Genomic DNA, 22,461 nt, shown 5'->3' with positions numbered 1-22,461 from the left:
TTGTTTCCAGTTCTTCGTAATGAGTAGCTAACACAAGCAGGAAAAAATGATCCCGATTTAAAGGCAGAGTAAGCCTCCCGTAAACCATCACAGATACGGTCAGGCTTTTACACACAGTACAAACACCCTTTCATTTAAACACTCACCAATTGAGAACATCCTAGGTGCCCTCCGTAAAGAATTCAAAGAATTTATTTTTGCGTGGTTTATCTTACCCCTGAGCCATCGTGAACCCGTGTGATCCAGTTTTCCCTTTTCACAATGCAGTCGTCATAGTTAGTCATTTGAATGCGACTCGACGTGAGCTTATCTACAATAGCACGTTTTTTTATGCACGAAACAACGGCTGTGGTTCACAAGAACTCTAGCGATGGCTTTTGACTGTTGAGAGGAACGGCGATTTGCACTGATAAACCGGCCGTCGTCTGCTACGACCCTTGCGTGACCCTGCTTCCGGGCTTTTCTTTTTTTAAACTTTCACAACTTCGAATTGTTCTGATCTTGTCTTGATGAAAAACGAATTCTTTTATGATTAAAGAATGTTTGTGTAAGAAGCTGTCAATTTATTATTTAGATTTTAAAAGTTAGGTCTAGCGCAAAAACGAGGCGCCGTTGTTGTTAACGGAACAAGTCTACGAAAATAAATTCTTGGAAAATGTCTCACGCTCGACAGAAAGCAGCCAGGATGTTCCCGTTCGGTGAGCGTTCAAATGGAAGTATGCTTCTACAGTGGTCGCCGGTTAATATGACCGCGGTTAATATGACCAGCCGCGTATTATGACCAATTTTACCCGGTCCGGAATTGTCCTTCTTTGTTATGTATTAGAAAAAGCCGCTTAATATGACCACAACGCCGCTTAATATGGCCACATTGTTTCGAGAAAATGGCAACAAGTTCACATCTTTTTCAGTTTGAAATCACTCGGGGGGAAAAATACATACGATTTTTTGAAAAAGGCAAAAAGGCGTGCGATATTTTCTTTCTTTTTCGTGAATGAAACTAAAGTGATCAGTGATCAGTGCTCAGTGATCTCCAATGTCGCGATCATTATTCTCTCTCTTTTTTTCCCCGAGACTGAGCGTCATAAAAAAGGCAAAAAAGCGTGCGATCTTTTCATTATTTCCCGTGAATAAATCTAAAGTGATTACGAACATTATTCTCTCTCTTTTTGGCAAACAGAGCACGAGCCAACCAATCGTTCAGTCTGATTCAAGAGGAAACAATGTCGAAACAAAAACGCCAAGATCGGACAGCCGAGAAAAAGCTAGAACTTATTGACAAATTTAAAGCTCTACCATCCTGTGGTATGCGTGAGAGTGCTGCACAGTTGGGCGTCAACAGAGGATTTTTGACAAACATTCTCAAGAATGAAGACAGCGTGAGGAAGGAGTGCGCAACGCAGGATTCACCGCAACGAAAGCGCCTACGACATGGAAAAGACAAAGATGTGGAAGAGACCGAGACAGAACCTGAAAGTGATGACGAAGAGGAACCCCCACCCCCACCCCCAACAGCTCCTGAAAATTAATGAGAGCGCTCATGGAGAAACTGAGGTCTGGACTTCAAAGTCGCGGCTACAACATGGAGAAGTTGGGAGCCTTTGACTTTTTTCCAGGCCCCTAAGTGAAGATTTGGACGTGTATATGCCGTTTCTTCCATTTACTTTTCATTCCATTTCAATTTCTTTTCAACGGACGTCATCTATAATGGCTACAATGTACAGTACACATATTTAATTTTGTGTTTGTTGCCAACAAGTTACATTTTCTTACAATTATTAATTTTAAAAAAAAGTTTCGTTTTGCGAATTTTTTTAAGTCGTTTTCTCTAACATCGGTTAATATGACCAGCCGCTTATTATGACCATTTTATCCCGGTCCCAAAGTGGTCATATTAACCGGCGACCACTGTACTGTATTTAGACGCTCGGGGAGCTCTGTGATGGTTTACGGGAGGCTTACTGTGCCTTTAACCTATCTTACGTGTTTCACAATCGCTAAAGAATGACACTTTTCAGTGCATATTTTCCACCAGGTATTCATGTCCGTTCACAACTTGCTAGTGTGTATTCAGCCCACCACCCCCACCCCGCCTCCACACTAAAACAATGCCACAATTGCTCATATAGGACCTACAAAGGGCACTGACGTTTCGTGAGGTCGGCAGTTATCAGATACTTCAGATACTTCGAAAGGCATTAACCACGGTGCAAGAGCAGTACTGTGGAGGTTTTGTTTGCACTGACGTTGCCACGCAACCGCATACAATCGTGCCTTAATTTGACAAAAACAAACTTTTAAAGACAACCTAGCTAGAAAGAAGACTAATCACATGATTTTGCAAGGGGGGTGCAGGGCCGGACTACCGGGGGGGGGGGGGTTATGGGTGTTGCGCAATCCCCCCCCCCCTAGCCTAAACATGTACCTCACTTATTTTTTATTTATTTATTATTATTGTTTATTTTATGCCGTTTCATGCAAGGAGCTCCTCCGAAAGCGGCGTATGGCTGCCTAAATGGCGGGGTAAAAACGGTCATACACGTAAAAGCCGTGGGAATTTCAGCCCATGAACGAACAAACAATGCAAGGAGCGACCATTTTCCTATCTCAGAACATGATATGACCTACCCATCAGCAAAGCCCCCTGACCCCCACAAGGGGCTCTGCCCCTTGACCCCGCCAGAGGGAACATCCCCCTGGATCACCACTGGCAAACCCCCCCCCCCCCCCTCCTCTTAGCCTAGTCCGGCCCTGGGGTGGGCCTCATCACAGTGCTCGTGCTCTTCGATCTGATTCCCCCCTTACGGCCATGACCTTGACAGACAATAAGGCACGTGCGAGGAGGAGGGGGGGGGGCGGTGGAGGGAGGGGGAATAAAACGTCTGCTTCATGCCGTTCCGAGATGAGGCAACCTCAGCTAATCGACTTGAGTCTAAATTACAGTGTTCTTGGAACTTAAAGGCACAGTAAGCCTCCCGTAAACCATCACAGACACTGTCAGTCTTTTACGCACAGTACAAACACCCTTCCATTTGAACGCTCACCGAACGGGAACATCTTGGCTGCTTTCCGTCGAGAGTGAGAAATGTTCAAAGAATTTATTATCTACAATCAGGCGCCTCGTTTTGGCGCTTGAACTAACTTTTAAAATCTAAATAAGAAATTGACAGCTTGTAACACAAACATTCTTAAATCATTAAAGATTTCTTTTTTCATCAAGACAAGATCAGTACAATTCGAAGGTTTGAAATTGTTTACAAAGATAGCCCGGAAGCAGGGTCACGAAAGGTCGTGTCTCAAAGCAGACGATTTTTCTGCATAGGGCTCGCTTTCTTTGAAGCCAGCCGCCGCCGACAAGTTCGTGTGACTCGCAGCCGTTTGTTGCGTTTTAGAATCAGAGGTACACAATAACGTGCTAATGCAGATACAGCCAGTCGCATTGAAATCACAAACTGGCGACGAAATTGTGAAAAAAGGAAAGTGGATCACACGGGTTCACGATGGCTCAGGGGTTAGATAAACCACGAAATCTAGTGTGTGGTTTACGCGAGCTAAATAGCAATTCAAACTAACTGTTTCATTTAATGCTATTAAATGCTATTGCAAGTGTGTTCCATAAGGTTAGAACTGCTTTTTTCATTAGAAGATTTAAATCGTTTTGTAAACCATTTGAGACATACTGGGGCTTTAAGTTCAAAGGCTGCTGGCATATGTATCTTCTTCTTCATGACTACCTAGTTTTAGAAATGTTATTCACCATAATTATAGTGAGTTCTATTATTTGTTTTTCCGCTGAAATCGTGTTCCATTGAATGATGGATCTCCCCTGCAGTAAATTGTGCAAGGACTGTAGATTTAATGCAGTCAAGTAACAAATGTCGGAAACATTACTATTTACACCTTAGAAATGAGGCACCGGTTTTTTGGGTTTTTTAAACACGTTTGTTTGCTCTGACACCCCCCGTCCCCCCACCCCCCTAAAGTGTGGCGATCATGAAAATCATACAGGGTATACATAAGTGACAACACCCCTCCGTTTCCTTCGTATTTTAGTGTTTACATTATCTTCCTTGTGTTTGCCGCCATCCGGGTCTCGGTCTCATGCACTTGATACGAGGTGGATGGGAGCTTTCCCGCCGTTCAAAACTGCAAAATTAGTAGACATGAGTAGAACTCACCCTTCTCTCTCTCTTCTCCCCCCTCCCCCCCTTTCCCTCCACCCAGTGCCATGTGCCATGTGCCTTTGATTCAAGGCCTGACTGCTGGAGTGTAACCCAAAATTGCTGCAGGCGGTATCAACGAGAAGTGGCACAGACAACAGCTCTTACACTATCGGGACGTGTGTCCTTGTGAGGATATATAGGTAACAGTTCGTCCTGTACAGCGGAACAGTGAGCTTGACACAGACAACAGCTCTTACACTATCGGGACTTGTGTCCTTCCTTGTGAGGATAAAGGTAACAGTTCGTCCTGTACAGCGGAACAGTGAGCTTGACACAGACAACAGCTCTTACACTATCGGGACGTGTATCCTTGTGAGGATATATAGGTAACAGTTCGTCCTGTACAGCGGAACAGTGAGCTTGACACAGGACTTGGACAAACGTGCGCAAAGTTAAAGACGAATGCTCCAGTGTGAATCTTTGGACGTATATGTTTCCGTTTGACCTTTCTTAAAAAAAAACAAAAAAAAAACCATTGTCCTGCGTTTGTGTTTCACATAATCACGGTGTTTTCATAATCGCGGTTTTCTTTGCATTTGTGTAGGATCTGTTATTCGTTTTAATGAATCTGTGTTTGAAAATAATGTCACCATAAGCCTTGTTTTTGGGTTCTATACCGTTGAAAGTAATCTCATTTTCTGTTGCTTTATTCTCATCAGAGCTAGAGGAGAAAGGGGAGCAAGACAACTAAAGGCCTCGTGACAGCCCGCAAGACAAGCGAAGAGCAACACTGTACTAAGGCTAAATAAACTACACACTGTACTAAGGCTGAATAAACTACACACTGTTTACTGCTGGAGCCTAAATAAACAGTTTACCAGACCATCTCAGAAGAGATACCGATCAACAAGAAAACAACGTCTACATCGTCTACCATGCCTTCTCACTTTGACCTTGACACCGGCAGATCTTCCAAAACAGCTACAAGATCTTTATACTTTTACATAGCTGTTGCCGTTGTCGTAGGAATCGCGGCATTTGTGATCGGCATTCTGATTGGTCGCTTTGCTGCGTGTGACGAATCAGGAGGCAGCTCTCAGGCGCAGATGGGCACACACGACAGAATTACCCAAGAGGCCGATCCAGAGATTTCTGGTTTGCTGATCAACGCCGTTAACAATGTGAACATCGAAAACAATCTCAGGTATCTGGTGGGAGTAAACTGATAATTAGCACAGTAGCGGTGTCAATCAAGATTACCGTGTGCCAAAGAAATTAATCTCACATTCGACGATACTCTGTAGCTATGTTCCATATAAAACAATATACGGTTATAATTAAGCTGGTCCACTTTTGAGAAGAAACATCTTCACGTTTTAGATGTCAAAATGTAATTCATTCCAAATCACCCACAATGCGGTCACAATGACATTTAATCTTTGCAGAAAAATAACAGAGAAACCGCACATCACACAGGTGTTGAGAATTATCAGCAAGAAAACAGATTCACTAAAATGACAACAAATATACAATGTACTGGTAATTTGTTACACGGCCATTAGAGCATCACCTTTTGTCATTGCCTCATATAAAATGTGTTCACAGTGACTTCCACCTTTTGCAGGAGGATCACAGAGAAACCTCACATCGCCGGGGAGCAAGCCGACTTTGACCTTGTCACCTACCTCAAGGACGCCTTCACAAGCTACGGTCTGGACTCTGTCAAAGCAGCCCCCTATGACGTCTTACTGTCCTACCCCGATGACAACAACCCGAACAGCGTGCAGCTGTTGGACGCGTCAGGAAACGTCACCTTCGACTCGCTGAGTGCTGAGAGCAACATATCATTGGAGGAAGGAGTGGTGCCCCCTTTCAACGCTTACTCCCCTGCGAGAGACGAAACGGTATGTCCGTGGACAAGAAATCGCATACAGACTGGATTGAATAGTGTTCTGTTTGTGAGAAGTAATGACTGCTGAAATGATAGGGCAGCAGTAGTCGTTGTGCTGTAGTATGTTGACAATTTGCTCCAATAGGTTCATTGAAATGTCAGTTAATTCAGTGTTACTTTACATGACAACAGGGATACGTCAGCTCCTTCTTAAGAAAAGACTTCGAACGGTCTTTACTTTTTTCTTATTTTCTTTCTTTCTGATTTTCTTGCTTTGAATCCAGTTTTTCCTTTGTCTGTCCTTATGTTTGACTGTTTGTTTGTGTGTTGTTGTTTGTGTGTTGTTGTTTGTGTGTTGTTGTTTCTGTGTTGTTGTTTGTGTGTTGTTGTGTGTGTGTTGTTGTTTGTGTGTTGTTGTTTGTGTGTTGTTGTGTGTGTGTTGTTGTGTGTGTGTTGTTGTGTGTGTGTTGTTGTTTGTGTGTTGTTGTTTGTGTGTTGTTGTGTGTGTGTTGTTGTGTGTTTGTGTTGTTGTGTGTGTGTTGTTGTGTGTGTGTTGTTGTGTGTGTGTTGTTGTGTGTGTGTGTTGTTGTGTGTGTGTGTTGTTGTGTGTGTGTTGTTGTGTGTGTGTTGTTGTTGTGTGTGTGTTGTTGTTGTTTGTGTTGTTGTTTGTGTGTTGTTGTGTGTGTGTTGTTGTTGTGTGTGTGTTGTTGTTGTTTGTGTTGTTGTTTGTGTGTTGTTGTTTGTGTGTTGTTGTTGTTTGTGTGTTGTTGTTTGTGTGTTGTTTTTTCCAATCCAAATCAAACTCACGGAGGAATATTTAAACGGTAGTAAATTTAAAGGTTCTTCAAAAATAGTGGTATCATGATTTGCGATACCTGGCACATGAGGTTTTGTGTTTGCAAACAAAAACCGCCAACACATATTTACTCTGTAGTACAAAAGAAAGTCGCAATCAGTTTAGACTGAGTGTTTATGTTTGTACCACTTTCTCGTTTCAGTTTTCATTAATGCAGTAGCATGATGTGAAATATCATGTCTGAAGCCTATCGTACATAATGGGAGAGCTTTGTCAGCTAGATACGTTACTTGTCCGATGCTAGTATTTATAGTGGATGTACTCTTTGAAAAGCCAGGAGGTGGTGTGTTTTTAATCCTATATTCTCAAACGATAATCCCGTTTAAAAGACGTAAAGGTCCTGTGTTCAAGGTCAAGGTTATTGTTCAGAAATAAGCTTTCGCCTAGGGCCAGGGGGCTCGTGATTTCTGACGACCTTCGGCGTTGATTATTTATTGATTTATTGATTATTATGATTTTTTATTTTATTTATTTTATTCATCGGTTGTTACCAGGACAAGGAAGTGAATGCATGTCACATATTTCGTAATCAAAGAGACAGACGCGTGTGTTAGTTAACCAGCATCGACCTTCACGTTTGGCATGTGACTACTTGTTTATTGTGTTGACATCGGTTTTACTGCTACTGCAAGCTTTATGACAGCTGTCTGGAAAGCCTCAAGTATTAACAACTGCTTAGAAACCCTCAAGTAATAACAATAAAGGAATGAAAACATCGTGGGAAACGTAAGATGCATCCTGAAGTTGTAAGCATTATGCCCTGACAAGGTTTACGTTTATTTTACTGCAGTAGGCTAGCAAACAATGACTCCGAATAAGACCATAAACCGAGCAAGTGCAGAGTAAAAAGCAGTAGACTGTAAATTCATTTCCGCAGGGTGTTTTAAACAAACAAAGGCTCTTGTTTACTTGACCTCTGTGTGTGTGTGTGTGTGTGTGTGTGTGTGTGTGTGTGTGTGTGTGTGTGTGTGCGCGCGCGCGTGCGTTTGTACGTGTGTGTGTGCGTGCGTGCGTGCGTGCGTGCGTTTGTGTGTGTGTGCGTGCGTGTGTGTATGCGTGTATGTGTGTGTGCGCGTGCGTGCGTGGGTGGGTGTGTTTGTGTGTGTGTGTGTGTGTGTGTGTGTGTGTGTGTGTTTGAGCCTGTATGTGCGTGCGTGCGTGCGTGCATGCGTGCATGCGTGCAGTGCGTTCAGTTTCATAGTGAGTTCGACTGAGCTTGACTAAATGTTGTATTTTCGCCTTACGCGACTTGTTTTTTTTTTGTGTGTGTGCAGGGAGACCTGATGTACGTCAACTACGGGCGAGTGGAGGACTACGTAGTTCTGGCCAACAAGAGTGTCAACGTCACAGGAAAAATCGTCATCGCTAGATACGGCAAGATTTTTAGAGGCAGCAAGGTAGGACAGTTCATTTCACTTCATCCCGTACAGTGGAACGTCCCCTTAAAGACCCCAATTTTTCACATGTTCTGCTCAAAACGTCTGTAAAGTTACCTCCATTTTATTACCCCTGTGTGGGTGTTTTTTGTGTGTCTGTCTATCTGTCTGTGTCTATGCGATATGTGTGTGTGTGTGTGCGTGTCTGTTTGTGGTGTGTGTGTGTGTGTGTGTGTGTGTGTGTGTGTTTGTGTGTGTGTGTGTGTGTGTGTGTGTGTGTGTGTGTGTGTGTGTGTTCATGTGAACGAACGTGTGTGCGTGCGAGTGTGCGTGCGTGCATGCTTGCATGTCCAGTTTTTACCAGATCCAGGATTCTTATTAGTCACGAAAAAAGGTTTAGAAAATGGTTATACCTATAACTAATAATAGAATGTTTATATCGGACTACCCGTAACTATACATATACAGGTAATCAAGAACTAGCATCATTGCACAGTAAATTGAAGTGTTTTGAACACACATTTTGTAACACCAGTTTTGAACACTAACGTGCGACGTACTATATAACCCTACTAATAAATGTAGCACACCTGGTAAACACGAAATAAGTGTTTACATGAACAATGTGTGCTACTTTCGCAGGTATCATTATAGAGTATTCCACACATTGTTCACAACTGCTTACATAAAGTGTGTTCAAGAGTGGAACACTGCGGTTTAGAGTTTACCTGTGCGTATCTGTGTGCAGGTAGACATAGCAGCTAGACACGGGGCAAGGGGCATCATCATCTACTCGGACCCTGCGGACTACACCTGGCCGGAGGAGGACAGCCGCGTGTTCCCGGACACCGTCTGGCTGCCCCCCACCGCCGCTCAGAGAGGCACCATCTACACCGGGGATGGCGACCCGCTTACACCCGGCTATCCCTCCATTCGTACGTGTGTTCGTGCGTGCGTGCGTGCGTGCGTGCGTGAGTGTGTTTGTGTGTGTGTGTTTGTAATGTGTGTGTTTGTAATGTAAAATGACTCAAAACATAAGAATGGTTCATCTAGGAAACGATGTGCCAAGAGAGGAACGATTTACACCGGTAATGTGACCCACTTAAACCCGGCTACCCAGCCATTCACGGGTGTTTTTACATGTTTTAAGTTGTGTTTGATCTATCAAGTGACTCAAAACATAAAAATGATTAATCAAGGTGGACAACCTATGCTCAGAGAGGGACCATCTTCACGGGGTATGGCGACCCGCTCGCACCCGGCTACCCGGCCATTCGTGAGTGCTTGCATTTAGTCCTGTTTTCCAGTCCAGTAATATCAAGAGACTCAAAACATAAGAATGATTAATCAAGGAGGACAACCTATGCTCAGAGAGTGACCATTTACACCGGGGAATGGCGACCCAGTTAAAACCCGGCTACCCCGCCATTCGTCAGTGCATTATGGGATACAATGAAACTCTCTTTCTGAAGACCTACAACAATCTCAGAAAATCAGGTCTTACAAAGAAGGGTGTCTTAAATTTACAGAGGTTATGAACAGGTTTTGAACAGGTTTTGAACAGGTTATGAACAGGTTATGAACAGGTTATGAACAGGTTTTGAACAGGTTATGAACAGGTTTTGAACAGGTTATGAACAGGTTTTGAACAGGTTATGAACAGGTTTTGAACAGGTTATGAACAGGTTTTGAACAGGTTTTGAACAGGTTATGAACAGGTTTTGAACAGGTTTTGAACAGGTTATGAACAGGTTTTGAACAGGTTATGAACAGGTTTTGAACAGGTTTTGAACAGGTTATGAACAGGTTTTGAACAGGTTTTGAACAGGTTATGAACAGGTTTTGAACAGGTTATGAACAGGTTTTGAACAGGTTATGAACAGGTTTTGAACAGGTTATGAACAGGTTTTGAACAGGTTATGAACAGGTTATAAACAGGTTATGAACAGGTTATAAACAGGTTATGAACAGGTTATAAACAGAAAATCTGAAAAATCAAGGTTTTGTAAAGGGTGGGGGTCTTAAATTGGGGGGTCCTTAAAAGGGAGATTCCACTGTACAAAGTGACGTACTTCTGGTGGGAATGGATAAAGAAGATTTCAGTGTGGAAGACCTATAGCTACATTTTGGTTTTCTCGCAGAAACCTTACGTGCCATGCCGGTATCCTATCTTGATACGGCTGCTTAAACAACAAGGCGACAAAGTGCAGAGTTCGCCAGCAGAGCTTTTGGTGACAGTCTCTCGGTTCCAGACGTTGAGATGTGGTCTATCTTTACGTACCTGTAGGAGATGAAGAAAACGTTGTACATACTACTGTAACTTTGTTAGATACTAAAGTCCTGGTTTAAACGGCGAGAAACGTGCAGATCATAGCAGGTTAAGGATGAGTCTTTGTTAGATACTAAAGTCCTGGTTTAAACGGCGAGAAACGTGCAGATCATAGCAGGTTAAGGATGAGTCTTTGTTAGATACTAAAGTCCTGGTTTAAACGGCGAGAAACGTGCAGATCATAGCAGGTTAAGGATGAGTCTGTGTCAGATACTAAAGTCCTGGTTTAAACGGCGAGAAACGTGCAGATCATAGCAGGTTAAGGATGAGTCTTTGTTAGATACTAAAGTCCTGGTTTAAACGGCGAGAAACGTGCAGATCATAGCAGGTTAAGGATGAGTCTTCTAAATTTTACTGATTATGCAAAACAGTAAGTTGCACTGTGTACTAATGTCTTGCAACTCAATTCTCACATATATATACTGTTCAAAAAAAGAAACGCATAGTTGCTACTCGCCAAATTTGTTTTATTTTTCGAAAAAACCAACAGAAAATCCAATATTTAGATTATTTGTTTGAAATTTGGTATGGACACAGTTGAATGCACACACAGTTCATTTGCATCTTCAAATCAATCAGTCAATCAATACGATTGGGTGCCGAGGCTGTCAAGTCAGTAGGGGGTGTGACTGCCTTGAGCAGCAACAACTGCCCGGCACCTTCTGGGCATGGACTGGATCAGATGCCGGATATCTTGCTGTGGGATGGTGTCCCACTCCTCCTGAAGTGCCTGCAATAGATCGCGGTGATTTGCCGGCGCTTCTTCTCGCCTGCGCACACGTCTGTCCAATTCATCCCAGAGATGTTCTATCGGGTTCATGTCTGGCGACATGGATGGCCAGGGAAGCACCTGGACATGGTGGTCGGTGAGGAACTGGGTGGTGAGTCGTGCTGTGTGCGGGCGAGCGTTGTCCTGCTGGAATATGGCATCCTGGTCAGCCAGAAGAGGAAGGGCGTGTGGGCGCAGAATTTCCTCCACGTATCGCTGGGCAGTTATGCGCCCTTGGACGTGCACCAGGGTGCTCCTTCCAGCGGTATTGATCGCCCCCCACACCATGACGCCTCCACCACCATGAACGGGTGCCTCATCCACACAGTTGGGCGCGTAACGTTCGTTTACTCTCCGGTAGACCCTCCTCCGACCATCATGTCGCTGGAGCAGGAAGTAGGACTCGTCGCTGAACCACACGTGTCTCCAGTGATTCCGGACGGTCCAGCGAAGGTGCTGGTTGCCCCACTGCACTCGGTTCTGGCGATGGCGGCGGGTGAGGACAGCTCCTCTGTGAGGTCTGCGAGCTCTCAAACCAGCTTCATGCAGGCGGTTCCGCACGGTCTGGTCCGATAATCGGTGTGGCCCGGGGAGAGCCTGGACAGAAGATGAGGCCGACAGGAAACGATTCCGGAGGTGGCGGAGCCGTATGAAGCGGTCGTGAGCAGCAGTTGTCGCCCTTGGTCTTCCCGCTCGTGGCAAGTCAGCAACGGAGCCAGTGGCTTGAAACCTGACCCACAGTCTACTGATGGTGCTCTGGGACACGTGGAAGTGCCTGGCGATTGCACTTTGACTTTGGCCTGCTTGTAAACGACCCAATGCAATTTGGCGGTCTTCTCTGCTCAATCGGGCCATCTTTCGTCGCTGAATTGTCGTCTGATTTCTTTGTGGCGAACAATCCGCTTTTATGGGTTTTGGAAGACATGGTGAGAGCTCAATATTCCCCGAGTTTCACGAGATTACACTGAAGCATGACGAGTGGTCATGCCAAATGAGCAATTTTGACATTGTAGCCACTGATAACGCATGCGTCACGTGCAGAGCTCACTTGTGGCAATGGACGAAAGGTCGACGACCAGATAAACATTTTCTGCAGTTTGGTGGATATCCTTGTAGCCATATAACTAAATTAACCAAATATTACAAGCTATGCGTTTCTTTTTTTGAACAGTATATGAGAATATGTATTCGAATGGAACATAGTTTCAGCCAATGAACGAAGAAGAAGATGTTGTGAAGACAGGTGTTTTGTGTGTCAACAGGGACAGCGTTCAGATACCCTCAGAACCACACGAAGACACCGTTACCCGCCATACCCGCCCACCCCATTGGATACGGCGCTGCTCTCCACTTCTTACAGTCAGTCGTGTGCTGAGAGAGAGAGAGAGAGAGAGAGAGAGAGAGAGAGAGAGAGAGAGAGAGAAAGAGAGAGTGACAGAGAGAGAAAGATACAGACAGACAGACAGACAGGCAGACAGGCAGACAGACAGACAGACAGATACACAGACAGAGACAGGGAGATAATACGGCGTTCGTGCATTTAGTGTGTTTTGAAAGAACGTTTGAAAACTAAGGCTAGCCTGACGTTTGAGAATACGTGCGACTTCTTGTACCTTGCTTATCAATACGGACATTTCTGTATGTCTACGACTGAATCCTCCAAACACAACCCCCATACAGGCATGTAAAACTACACAGTGACTCATCCCTCACCAACAAAAAGCAGCATCAATATGAAGAAATAGGAGTTTTCGTTCATGACGAGTGACAGAAAAACGAAGCGTTTTCCAACAAGGCATCCTACATAAGACATCGTATAGTGTGTCAAAAAATGACTTGCACTTACACCATAAACCGCACTCACACTCGCACCACCCACCCACCCACCTTAATTCTGCCGCTCTTCCCCTTCTTCGTTTTCTTTTCTTCTTGGCTTTTACTGATGTTTAATCATAATTATCCCACTATCAAAAGAGAAAAACATGTGAGTAACTATCACTTAGTTTTTGACTTGATGCGTTCCTGCTTTTAAGCATGCTGCTACATTGTATGATGTCATTTGTGTTAATATGAATAACATTTCGTGTAAACCAACTCTGGGGTGTTTTTTTCAGGGAGCTTCAAGGCGAAGAGGTGCCGGAGGACTGGCGAGGAGGTCTGAACATCAGCTACAGGTTCGGACCTCTGACCACTGGTCAAGTAAGGATGAACATCACCACGCGCAACTCACGGCGGCGTGCAGACAACGTCATCGCCATCCTGAAAGGCGCTGTGGAGCCTGGTTCGTGTCTGGCTATCATTCTACTCTTTGTGTGTGTATAGGTTGGGTTGGGGCGTAGGTGGGGGAAAGGGTTTGTTTCTCTCTCTCTCTCTCTCTCTCTCTCTCTCTCTCTCTCTCTCTCTCTCTCTCTCTCTCTCTCTCTCTCTCTCTCTCTCTCTTTCTGTCTATCCATGCGTACTTGTGTAATTAGTGTCTAGTTCGCTTTTTCATGTGATACGAAGTATGTTATGTCTCGGACTGTGTACACGGCTCAATCGATTATCGGGTACACACATTCCATTTTGGAACAAAAAAAGCATTTCCCAGACACACGGCGCTGACAAGTATGAGGCACCTTTTTCCTGACCACTGAAGGTTGCATGGTGGGGTGATGAGGAGGAACGATGTTAAACTTAGCGAGGAAAACCAGTTAAGTCACAAGTTTGACGCAACCGACTAAAAGACGTACAGGTCTGGGTCGAGGAAAAAAGTACATTAATTTTTTTTCGTCCAAACATTACGGCATATAGACCCGAAAGGATGACAACTGGTTTTGTTTATTTTTTGTTATTGATTTTAGGGGAATTAAACTAGGAATAACACTTGTGGTAACTTTTATATTTCACAAAAGGCCTCGCAGAATGGAGTGATGGTTTGTTTGTTTTATTGATTTTAGTGGATTTAAGCCAGGAATAACATTGGTGGTAACTTTCATATTTCACTAGTAGAATGGCAAGATGGTTTGTTTGTTTGATTGATTGATTGTTGGGGAATTCAAACAGGAATAACACTGGTGGTAACATATGACCGTTGCCATGGTTACAGACAGGTACGTGTTGATTGGCAACCATCGTGACGCGTGGGTGTACGGCTCCATTGACCCGTCCAGTGCTACGGCCGTCATGCTGGAGGTGGCCAGAGCCATGGGACAACTGGTCAAGCAGGGTATGGTATAATTTGCTCATAACTTTGGGGTGTGCACGTTAAAGATCCCACGATTGACAAAAGGGTCTTTCCTGGCAAAATTATATAGGCATAGATAAAAATGTCCACCAAATACCCGTTTGACTTGGAATAAAGACCGTGAAAGGTGAATGCTCGCTTAATAGGCTACTGGCCGATGTGAATGCGTTATATATTGTGTGTAAAACATGTCTGTTTGTCTGTCTGTCTGTAAAAAAATTCCATTTCTAACGGCAGAAATTAATATGTAAGCGCCTAGGGCTATGTCTAGATTAGGCGCATAAAAATGATCACAATAATAATAATAATAATAACTCTCCCCCTCCCTTGCTTTGACAAGTTCAGTACAAAACGCGTCCTTGCAAGAATAATAACTAGTTCTGGGGTTTCTTTTGGGGGTTGGGGTTGGTGGGTGTAATCATCAGTAAACGTTTACGCCAGAACCGGAGTTCTGTCTCAGGCAGACTAGTAGTTACAGTGTTCGTCATAAGCGGAAGTGACCAGTATCTAATCGATCTTACTGTGAAAATACTCGTAACGACCACACGCAAGTCGGTAAGTCCTATTGGTTTTATTTGCAGATGATATTTTTAAGACCAAACTAAAGCTGGTGCTCTTTCATCAAGTCTTATCCTGACCAGTTGCTATCACACGATGACTTATTCTTTTGTATGTATTCCCTTCGCTTTATATTAACACCGGTTCAAAAAACACTGGGCATGATCACTGTAGCTGACTTGAAATCTTTCTTGCAGGCAGGTGGCGCCCGCGTCGCTCCATCATGTTCTGCTCGTGGGGGGCGGAGGAGTACGGCCTGATCGGCTCCACGGAATGGGCCGAGGTGAGTCAACAGGCTTGGACTTGAAGTCTTGCACATCAACCCCCATACCCACCTTTATCGTCCCCAGCTTTCAGGACTTTATCATCAACAACCCTGAAGCTCATCGAATAAAGACTGTTGGTGCGCTATCCTTTTTTAAGTCAAGTTTGTTTCGTCTGCATACCAAACCTACATCGACCTGGTGTGGCTTCTTGCAAGCGGGTAATCAGCAACGACCCGAATGATCTCTAAATAAAGGCTTAGGGTGTGCTTTGTTTTGAAGTACGTCTGCATACACACCTTTATCTCCTCCAGTTTGCATTTATTATGAAATTATAAAACAAGAAGAGCAAACGCTCGATCGAGTCACTTTCGCAGTTCTGAATATTATATGAGGCATCAGATGGACAGGAAGAAATTGCTATTCACAACACAATGAGTCACGTTCACATAAAATTTGAGCCCGGTCACTTTTATAGTTTCCGAGAAAAGCCCAACGTTAAGTTGTGTGTTGCCGAACAGAAAAGGCTAGTTATCTCCCTTGTTTTTCTGATAACGTTCGTAAAAGGCTACAGATGTAAATACTTTGATGTAAAGAATAATCCTACAAAGTTTCAATCACATCCGATGAACTTTGTCAAAGATATAAAATGTCTAATTTTTCCTTTGACGCTGACCTGTGACCTTGAAAAAGGTCAAAGGTCAACGAAACCATCGTTAAAGTGTAGAGGTCATTGGAGGTCACGACTAAACAAAATATGAGCCCGATCACTTTGATAGTTTCCGAGAAAAGATATAAAATGTCTAATTTTTCCTTTGACGCTGACCTGTGACCTTGAAAAAGGTCAAAGGTCAACGAAACCATCGTTAAAGTGTAGAGGTCATTGGAGGTCACGACTAAACAAAATATGAGCCCGATCGCTTTGATAGTTTCCGAGAAAAGTCCAACGTTAAGGTGGTGTCTACGGACGGCCGGCCGGCCGGACGGCCGGACGGCCGGCCGGACAGACTAACACTGACCGATTACATAGAGTCACTTTTTCTCAAGTGACTCAAAAAATCAAAACATAAAAACACACCGAAGATCACTTATATGAAAACTGAGGGCACGCTGTACTTTTCAATGTCACAAAAAGACTGACAGGTGGGTTTTTAGGGCTACGGCCGGCTCCTACCCAGAGTGGAATTGCTATGGTTCCAATGGGAAGGCTAGAACAGCACATCCGAGTGTCATTCACTTCACGAATGCGACTTTGAGGGTGCCCAGGTTGCGCTTATTAGCAACTACCTGGCCAACACCGCAGGCGCAGCAGTCCTCAGGCCTGGTTGACGCCAGGATATATTTGGGGCTCCGCTCACATATGTAACTTCAGCAGGACCGACGACGCACTGCAGATTATTCCAACCCGCTACACGTTGTATGAAAGGAAAACAGGCTAAGTACTCGTCATAATCCCTATTGCGGCATAAATAATAGGCAGGGAGTGCGTCGTCTGTGCCGCTGAAACTGCGCAAGTATATTCTGCCCATTATGACAGTAAGCGTAGAGTGCTGCGCTGTCACTTAGTCTCAAACCGTAATGGAAATCCATAGCATTATCATTGACCGACAGGTGTGGCAAATAACACGTAAACAGGTCAAACTGTTCAAGGCAGATCCTGTGTGGTCACAATGTTGTCTGTTGCGAAACACAATGAAAATTCGTTTGTACTTTCCGCTAGTTAATATTGAACATAAGTATGTTAAAAAGATTAAAAATGAGTTGTAACAATAGTGAATAATGTTTGTAGATTGAGTTTCTTTTGTTTGGAGCAGTTGGAATGTTCGAGAATTTGTCAAATAAAAAGTAAACCCAACTATACAAGGTTTGTCAAAGGACCACAATATGACGTTGCATCAGGTATAAGACGGGCCTGTATAACTATAAACATAACAATAAACAAGTCGCGTAAGGCGAAAATACAATATTTAGTCAAGTAGCTGTCGAACTCACAGAATGAAACTGAACGCAACGCAACGCAGCAAGACCGTATACTCGTAGCATCGTCACTCCACCGCCCGTGGCAAAGGCAGTGCACGTGGAATTGACAAGAAGAGCGGGGTATTCGTTGCGCTAAGAAGGATAGCACGCTTTTCTGTACCTTTCTTCGTTTTAACTTTCTGAGCGTGTTTTTAATCCAAACATATCATATCTATATATTTTTGGAATCAGGAACCGACAAGGAATAAGATGAAAGTGTTTTTGAATTGATTTTGAAAAAAAAAAATTTGATAATAATTTTTATATATTTAATTTTCAGAGCTTGTTTTTAATCCAAATATAACATATTTATATGTTTTTGGAATCAGCTAATGATGGAGAATACGATAAACGTAAATTTGGATCGTTTTATAAATTTTTATTTTTTTTTACAATTTTCCGATTTTTAATGACCAAAGTCATTAATTAATTTTTAAGCCACCAAGCTGAAATGCAATACCGAACCCCGGGCTTCGTCGAAGATTACTTGACCAAAATTTCAACCAATTTGGTTGAAAAATGAGGGCGTGACAGTGCCGCCTCAACTTTCACGAAAAGCCGGATATGACGTCATCAAAGACATTTATCAAAAAAATGAAAAAAACGTTCGGGGATTTCATACCCAGGAACTCTCATGTCAAATTTCATAAAGATCGGTCCAGTAGTTTAGTCTGAATCGCTCTACACACACACACACAGACAGACAGACAGACGCACATACACCACGACCCTCGTTTCGATTCCCCCTCGATGTTAAAATATTTAGTCAAAACTTGACTAAATATAAAAAGCTACCTTTTTATGATGATCTTTAGTGTGGATTTGTATCTGTTTCAGCAATATGTGAAAACACTGGGAGCCCGTGCTGTGGCATACGTCAACATTGATATAGCTGTGCAAGGTGTGTACATCTTAACCTTCGCCCGACCGGGTTATCGACTACACACGGAAGATATCGTGGGGCCGTGCGGACCCATGCTTCTCAAAGAAGGAAAAATGTGCACACCCTTCCGTAGACCCATGCTTTCCAAAGAAGCAAAAACGTGCTTGTGGTTAAATTTCCGCAAGAACTAATTAAATTAAAGTATAAATTTAATTGTAATTCAATCGAAGTTGGCGTTTTAATGAAACAGATCCTGTGATTGGTCAGAATGCCCCAACTCATTAAAAATTACCGCTCATTGATACAGCCTCAACTAGTCTCGGTTAGCTTTGAGGGTCATTTTACAAGTAGGAAATATTAAACAATGGCGACTGCATGTGAGAGGGAACAGTAGGAAATATGAAGTACCAACGAAATACCGAGACCATAAGGTATGCGAAGTGATGACGTCGAATACGTGACGTAAGTTGATGCATGAATTCTTTCGGACTACGTCAGTCAATTCCAAAGATCGCTTTTGTGATGAAAAGAATTTGTTTTGAGTTTGCTGTCCAGAAACCCGTCAAAAAAGAAGAGAAAATGTGAAAGAAAACAAAACAGGAGGAGAGTGATACGATAGGAATACAGAGACATATTTCTTGGGACTTGACCCTTGCAGGTAGGTGGACTGAAAGTAGTGTGTGAACAGAACAGAACCAATTCTGTCTGTTTACCATCGCATGAAAGCAGGAAAAGAGATCGTCGTCACTTCTCGGTCTTCATCGTGGATTGACGCCCTCCCAAAGTCTAATTGAAGCCCTCCGTCGCTTCGCTCCGTCGGGCTTCAATTACCTTTGGTCGGGCGTCAATCCCCGATGAAGACCTCGAAGTTTCAAATGGAAGCATGTTAATGTGTAATTATTACCGTGTGGACTAAAGCTTCTCAAAAAAAGAAAAACGTGAATACCCTTCTGTAGGGCGTCATGGGGCCGTGTGGACCCACATTGTTATGTATTAATTTCGCTCCACTCAAATAAACACCCTTCTGGGTCCACACGGACCCACGACGACCGGCGAAGGTTAAATAGAGAATACTACATATGGCTTGCTGTGTCGTACCAGATTTACACGAGTTGTTTTTTTAAAATATTGAACTGCGAGCGAAAGCGAGCTGTTCACTATTTGAAAAAGCAACGAGTGTAAATCTGGTACGACACAGCAAGCCATGTAGTATTCTGTTTATCCTACATACTGTACTTACGTGTATTTTACTGAAAATGTCTTGCAGACGAGGCAGCTAAATTGAAGACGCTTGTTTTGGAACCTCGATCTCTTCTAAAGCCTCGTGCAATCTATTACGTCAAAGCAAAGAAACGTCACTCTGAAAGTGTGGCGTGACGTGTTAGTTCTAAAGATTTATCGAGGGTAATTAGCGAGCGCAATTTTTGTTTCTATAATGACGTTTGTCTCGGTGACTTTGGCATCATAAGCAGTGGAAAAACAGGTCCCTGCCAGACTTGCTTGACATGACCTCATTTACATGATATACACACGTGTGATTTGAACGATTATTATCTCACGGGTGTCTCTCTCACGTATGTAGGATAATATGTTATTTACACGATTGTTTACATTGGAAGGTAGATATCTGTAGGGCTTCAATGCCGTTTTACAAACACAGAGAGTCTGCTAAAAAGGTGAATTTGTGCCCGCATGTGTGTGTGTGTGAGGGCATCTGTGTGTTTGTGTGTGTGTGTGTCTGTGTGTGTGTGTGTGTGTGTCTGTGTGTGTGTGTGTGTTTGTTTGCATGTGTGTATGTGTGTGTGTGTGTGCGCGTGTCTGCGTGTCGATGTGCATCTGTCTGTTGTTGTTGTTGTTTGTTGTTTGTTGTTGTTGTTGTTGTTGTGATGGTTGTTACTTGTGATGTTCATGTTTATACTTTTGTGCAGGTAACTATTCCTTGCAGGCATCAGCTACTCCTCTAATGTACCGAACTATCTTTGAAGCCTCCAAAAAGGTGATGACGCGAGCGAGCGAGCGAGCGAGCGAGAGAGAGAGAGAGAGAGAGAGAGAGAGAGAGAGAGAGAGAGAGAGAGAGAGAGAGAGAGAAAGAAAGCGTGCGTGAGTGTGTGTATGAGTGTGCGTGTGTGTGGGTTTTTTTTTTCTTTATGTATGTGTGTGTGTGTGTGTGTGTGTGTGTGTGTGTGAGGGCACATGTGTGTATGTGTGTGTGTGTGTCTGGGCACATGTGTGTGTGTGTGTGTGTCTAAGAGAGAGAGAGAGAGAGAGAGAGAGAGAGAGAGAGAGAGAGAGAGAGAGAGAGAGAGAGAGAGAGAGAGAGAGAGAGAGAGAGAGCCAGTTTACATGCGTGCGCGCGTGCGTGCTTTTCAATAACCTGGCCGCTTGCAATAGTTAAGTGTTTTTTTGTGGTTTTTTTTTTATAGTATTGCTTTCTCGCTTGTCGCAATGTTAACGCGAGCTATGTGTAATCATAAAATAGTACTAAACACGCTCCACAACCGTCGTTTGTTTATTCACACAGACATGTCACTGTTAACACAGGTTCCCAATCCCAATGACAAAGAGAAAAGCGAAGGCAGAGGGACGGTGTATGACACGTGGAAACACTCTTTCCCGTGGACAGGCAACGATTTGCCCAGGTATATACCACTACATGCCGTAAAAAAGGTAGTTTCGAGGTGTTACGTTTCATGTGTGCATACATCTACCACTGGTACAAGAAGGTTATTTCGTTTGTTCTTCGCTTTCGTGTGGCTTGTAGAATTTGTTTTCGAAGTTCAAGGAAGGACGGATGGACAGACGGACAGATAGACAGACAGACATGCAGACAGACAGACGGACGGACGGATAGACAGACAGACAGACAGACAGACATTAATAGTTACAGACAAAGACATTGAAAACACAACAAAACACACACACACACACACACACACACATACATACACACACACCCACACACACACACACACACACACACATTTTTTCATAAATCAGCTCATTCTAAAAACAAAATATAAAATATATCTGCCGTGTGCTGACAAAACCGAGTAAAAATGATATTTTTTGTTCATCAAAAAGTAGAAATCAATGCGCATCTTTTGTGTTAATTTCTACTTTTTAGAGTGCTTAGATAAGCAGATATGAACAAGTAAGTCCACAACCAAATACAACTTTTTAAGTGTACATGAATGTTTTGGCAAAACCAAGTTTATCCCACATTCGTGAGAGAGACACCCGTGAGATAATAATCGTTCAAATCACACGTGTGTATATCATGTAAATGAGGTCATGTCAAGCAAGTCTGGCAGGGACCTGTTTTTCCACTGCTTATGATGCCAAAGTCACCGAGACAAACGTCATTATAGAAACACAAATTGCGCTCCCTAATTACCCTCCATGAATCGTTAGAACTAACACGTCACGCCACACTTTCAGAGTGACGTTTCTTTGCTTTGACGTAATAGATTGCACGAGGCTTTAGAAGAGATCGAGGTTCCAAAACAAGCGTCTTCAATTTAGCTCCCTCGAATGCAGGACATTTTCAGTAAAATACACGTAAGTACAGTATGTAGGATAAACAGAATACTACATGGCTTGCTATGTCGTACCAGATTTACACTCGTTGCTTTTTCTAATAATGAACAGCTCGTTTTCGCTCGCAGTTCAATATTTAAAAAAACAACTCGTGTAAATCTGGTACGACACAGCAAGCCATGTAGTATTCTCTATAAGTCCAAGGGGTTCCCAATTTTCGTATAATGGTAGTTTCAAATATCTTGTCAGACGACTCATACAAAAAAGACATCATTTAAAGTTTAGAACACACACATGACGTCATTTAAAGTTTAGAACACACAAATGACACCATTTAAAGTTTAGAACACACAAATGACGTCATTTGATAAGGCGAGACATAATGACGTCATCTTATGACGTTTTATTTCACTCTCCCTCTTCCTCCCTCTCTCTATTTCTCTCCCTCCATTATTCTCTCTATCCCTCCCTCCCTTTCGCTCTCTCCTTCTCCCTCTCTTCCGCTATCCCTCTCTCTCTCCTTCCCTTCCTCCCTACCTCTCTCTCTACATATATCTCACTACTTCCCTGCCTCCTTTTTTCCTTCCCTCCCTA

At 43.3% G+C, this 22,461-nt stretch overlaps 1 protein-coding gene across 1 annotated transcript in view; it reads left to right on the top strand.

Annotated features, from left to right (window-relative positions):
- LOC138955369 (putative N-acetylated-alpha-linked acidic dipeptidase) overlaps positions 1-20,969 on the top strand; it is a gene marked incomplete at its 3' end in the record, with an annotated part of 22,788 nt that extends 1,819 nt beyond the window's left edge. Inside the window, 11 exon segments of the mRNA XM_070326983.1 lie at positions 4,883-5,367; positions 5,788-6,067; positions 8,185-8,307; positions 9,035-9,221; positions 12,647-12,743; positions 13,499-13,665; positions 14,470-14,589; positions 15,363-15,448; positions 18,285-18,348; positions 20,259-20,326; positions 20,872-20,969. Coding sequence (XP_070183084.1) covers positions 5,099-5,367; positions 5,788-6,067; positions 8,185-8,307; positions 9,035-9,221; positions 12,647-12,743; positions 13,499-13,665; positions 14,470-14,589; positions 15,363-15,448; positions 18,285-18,348; positions 20,259-20,326; positions 20,872-20,969 — 1,559 coding nt within the window.
- Between the last annotated feature and the right edge of the window lie 1,492 nt (positions 20,970-22,461).

The sequence above is a fragment of the Littorina saxatilis genome, unplaced genomic scaffold, assembly GCF_037325665.1.
Source record: "Littorina saxatilis isolate snail1 unplaced genomic scaffold, US_GU_Lsax_2.0 scaffold_250, whole genome shotgun sequence".
Lineage (NCBI taxonomy): Eukaryota > Metazoa > Mollusca > Gastropoda > Littorinimorpha > Littorinidae > Littorina > Littorina saxatilis.
This window is presented reverse-complemented; position numbering and strand designations above follow the sequence as displayed.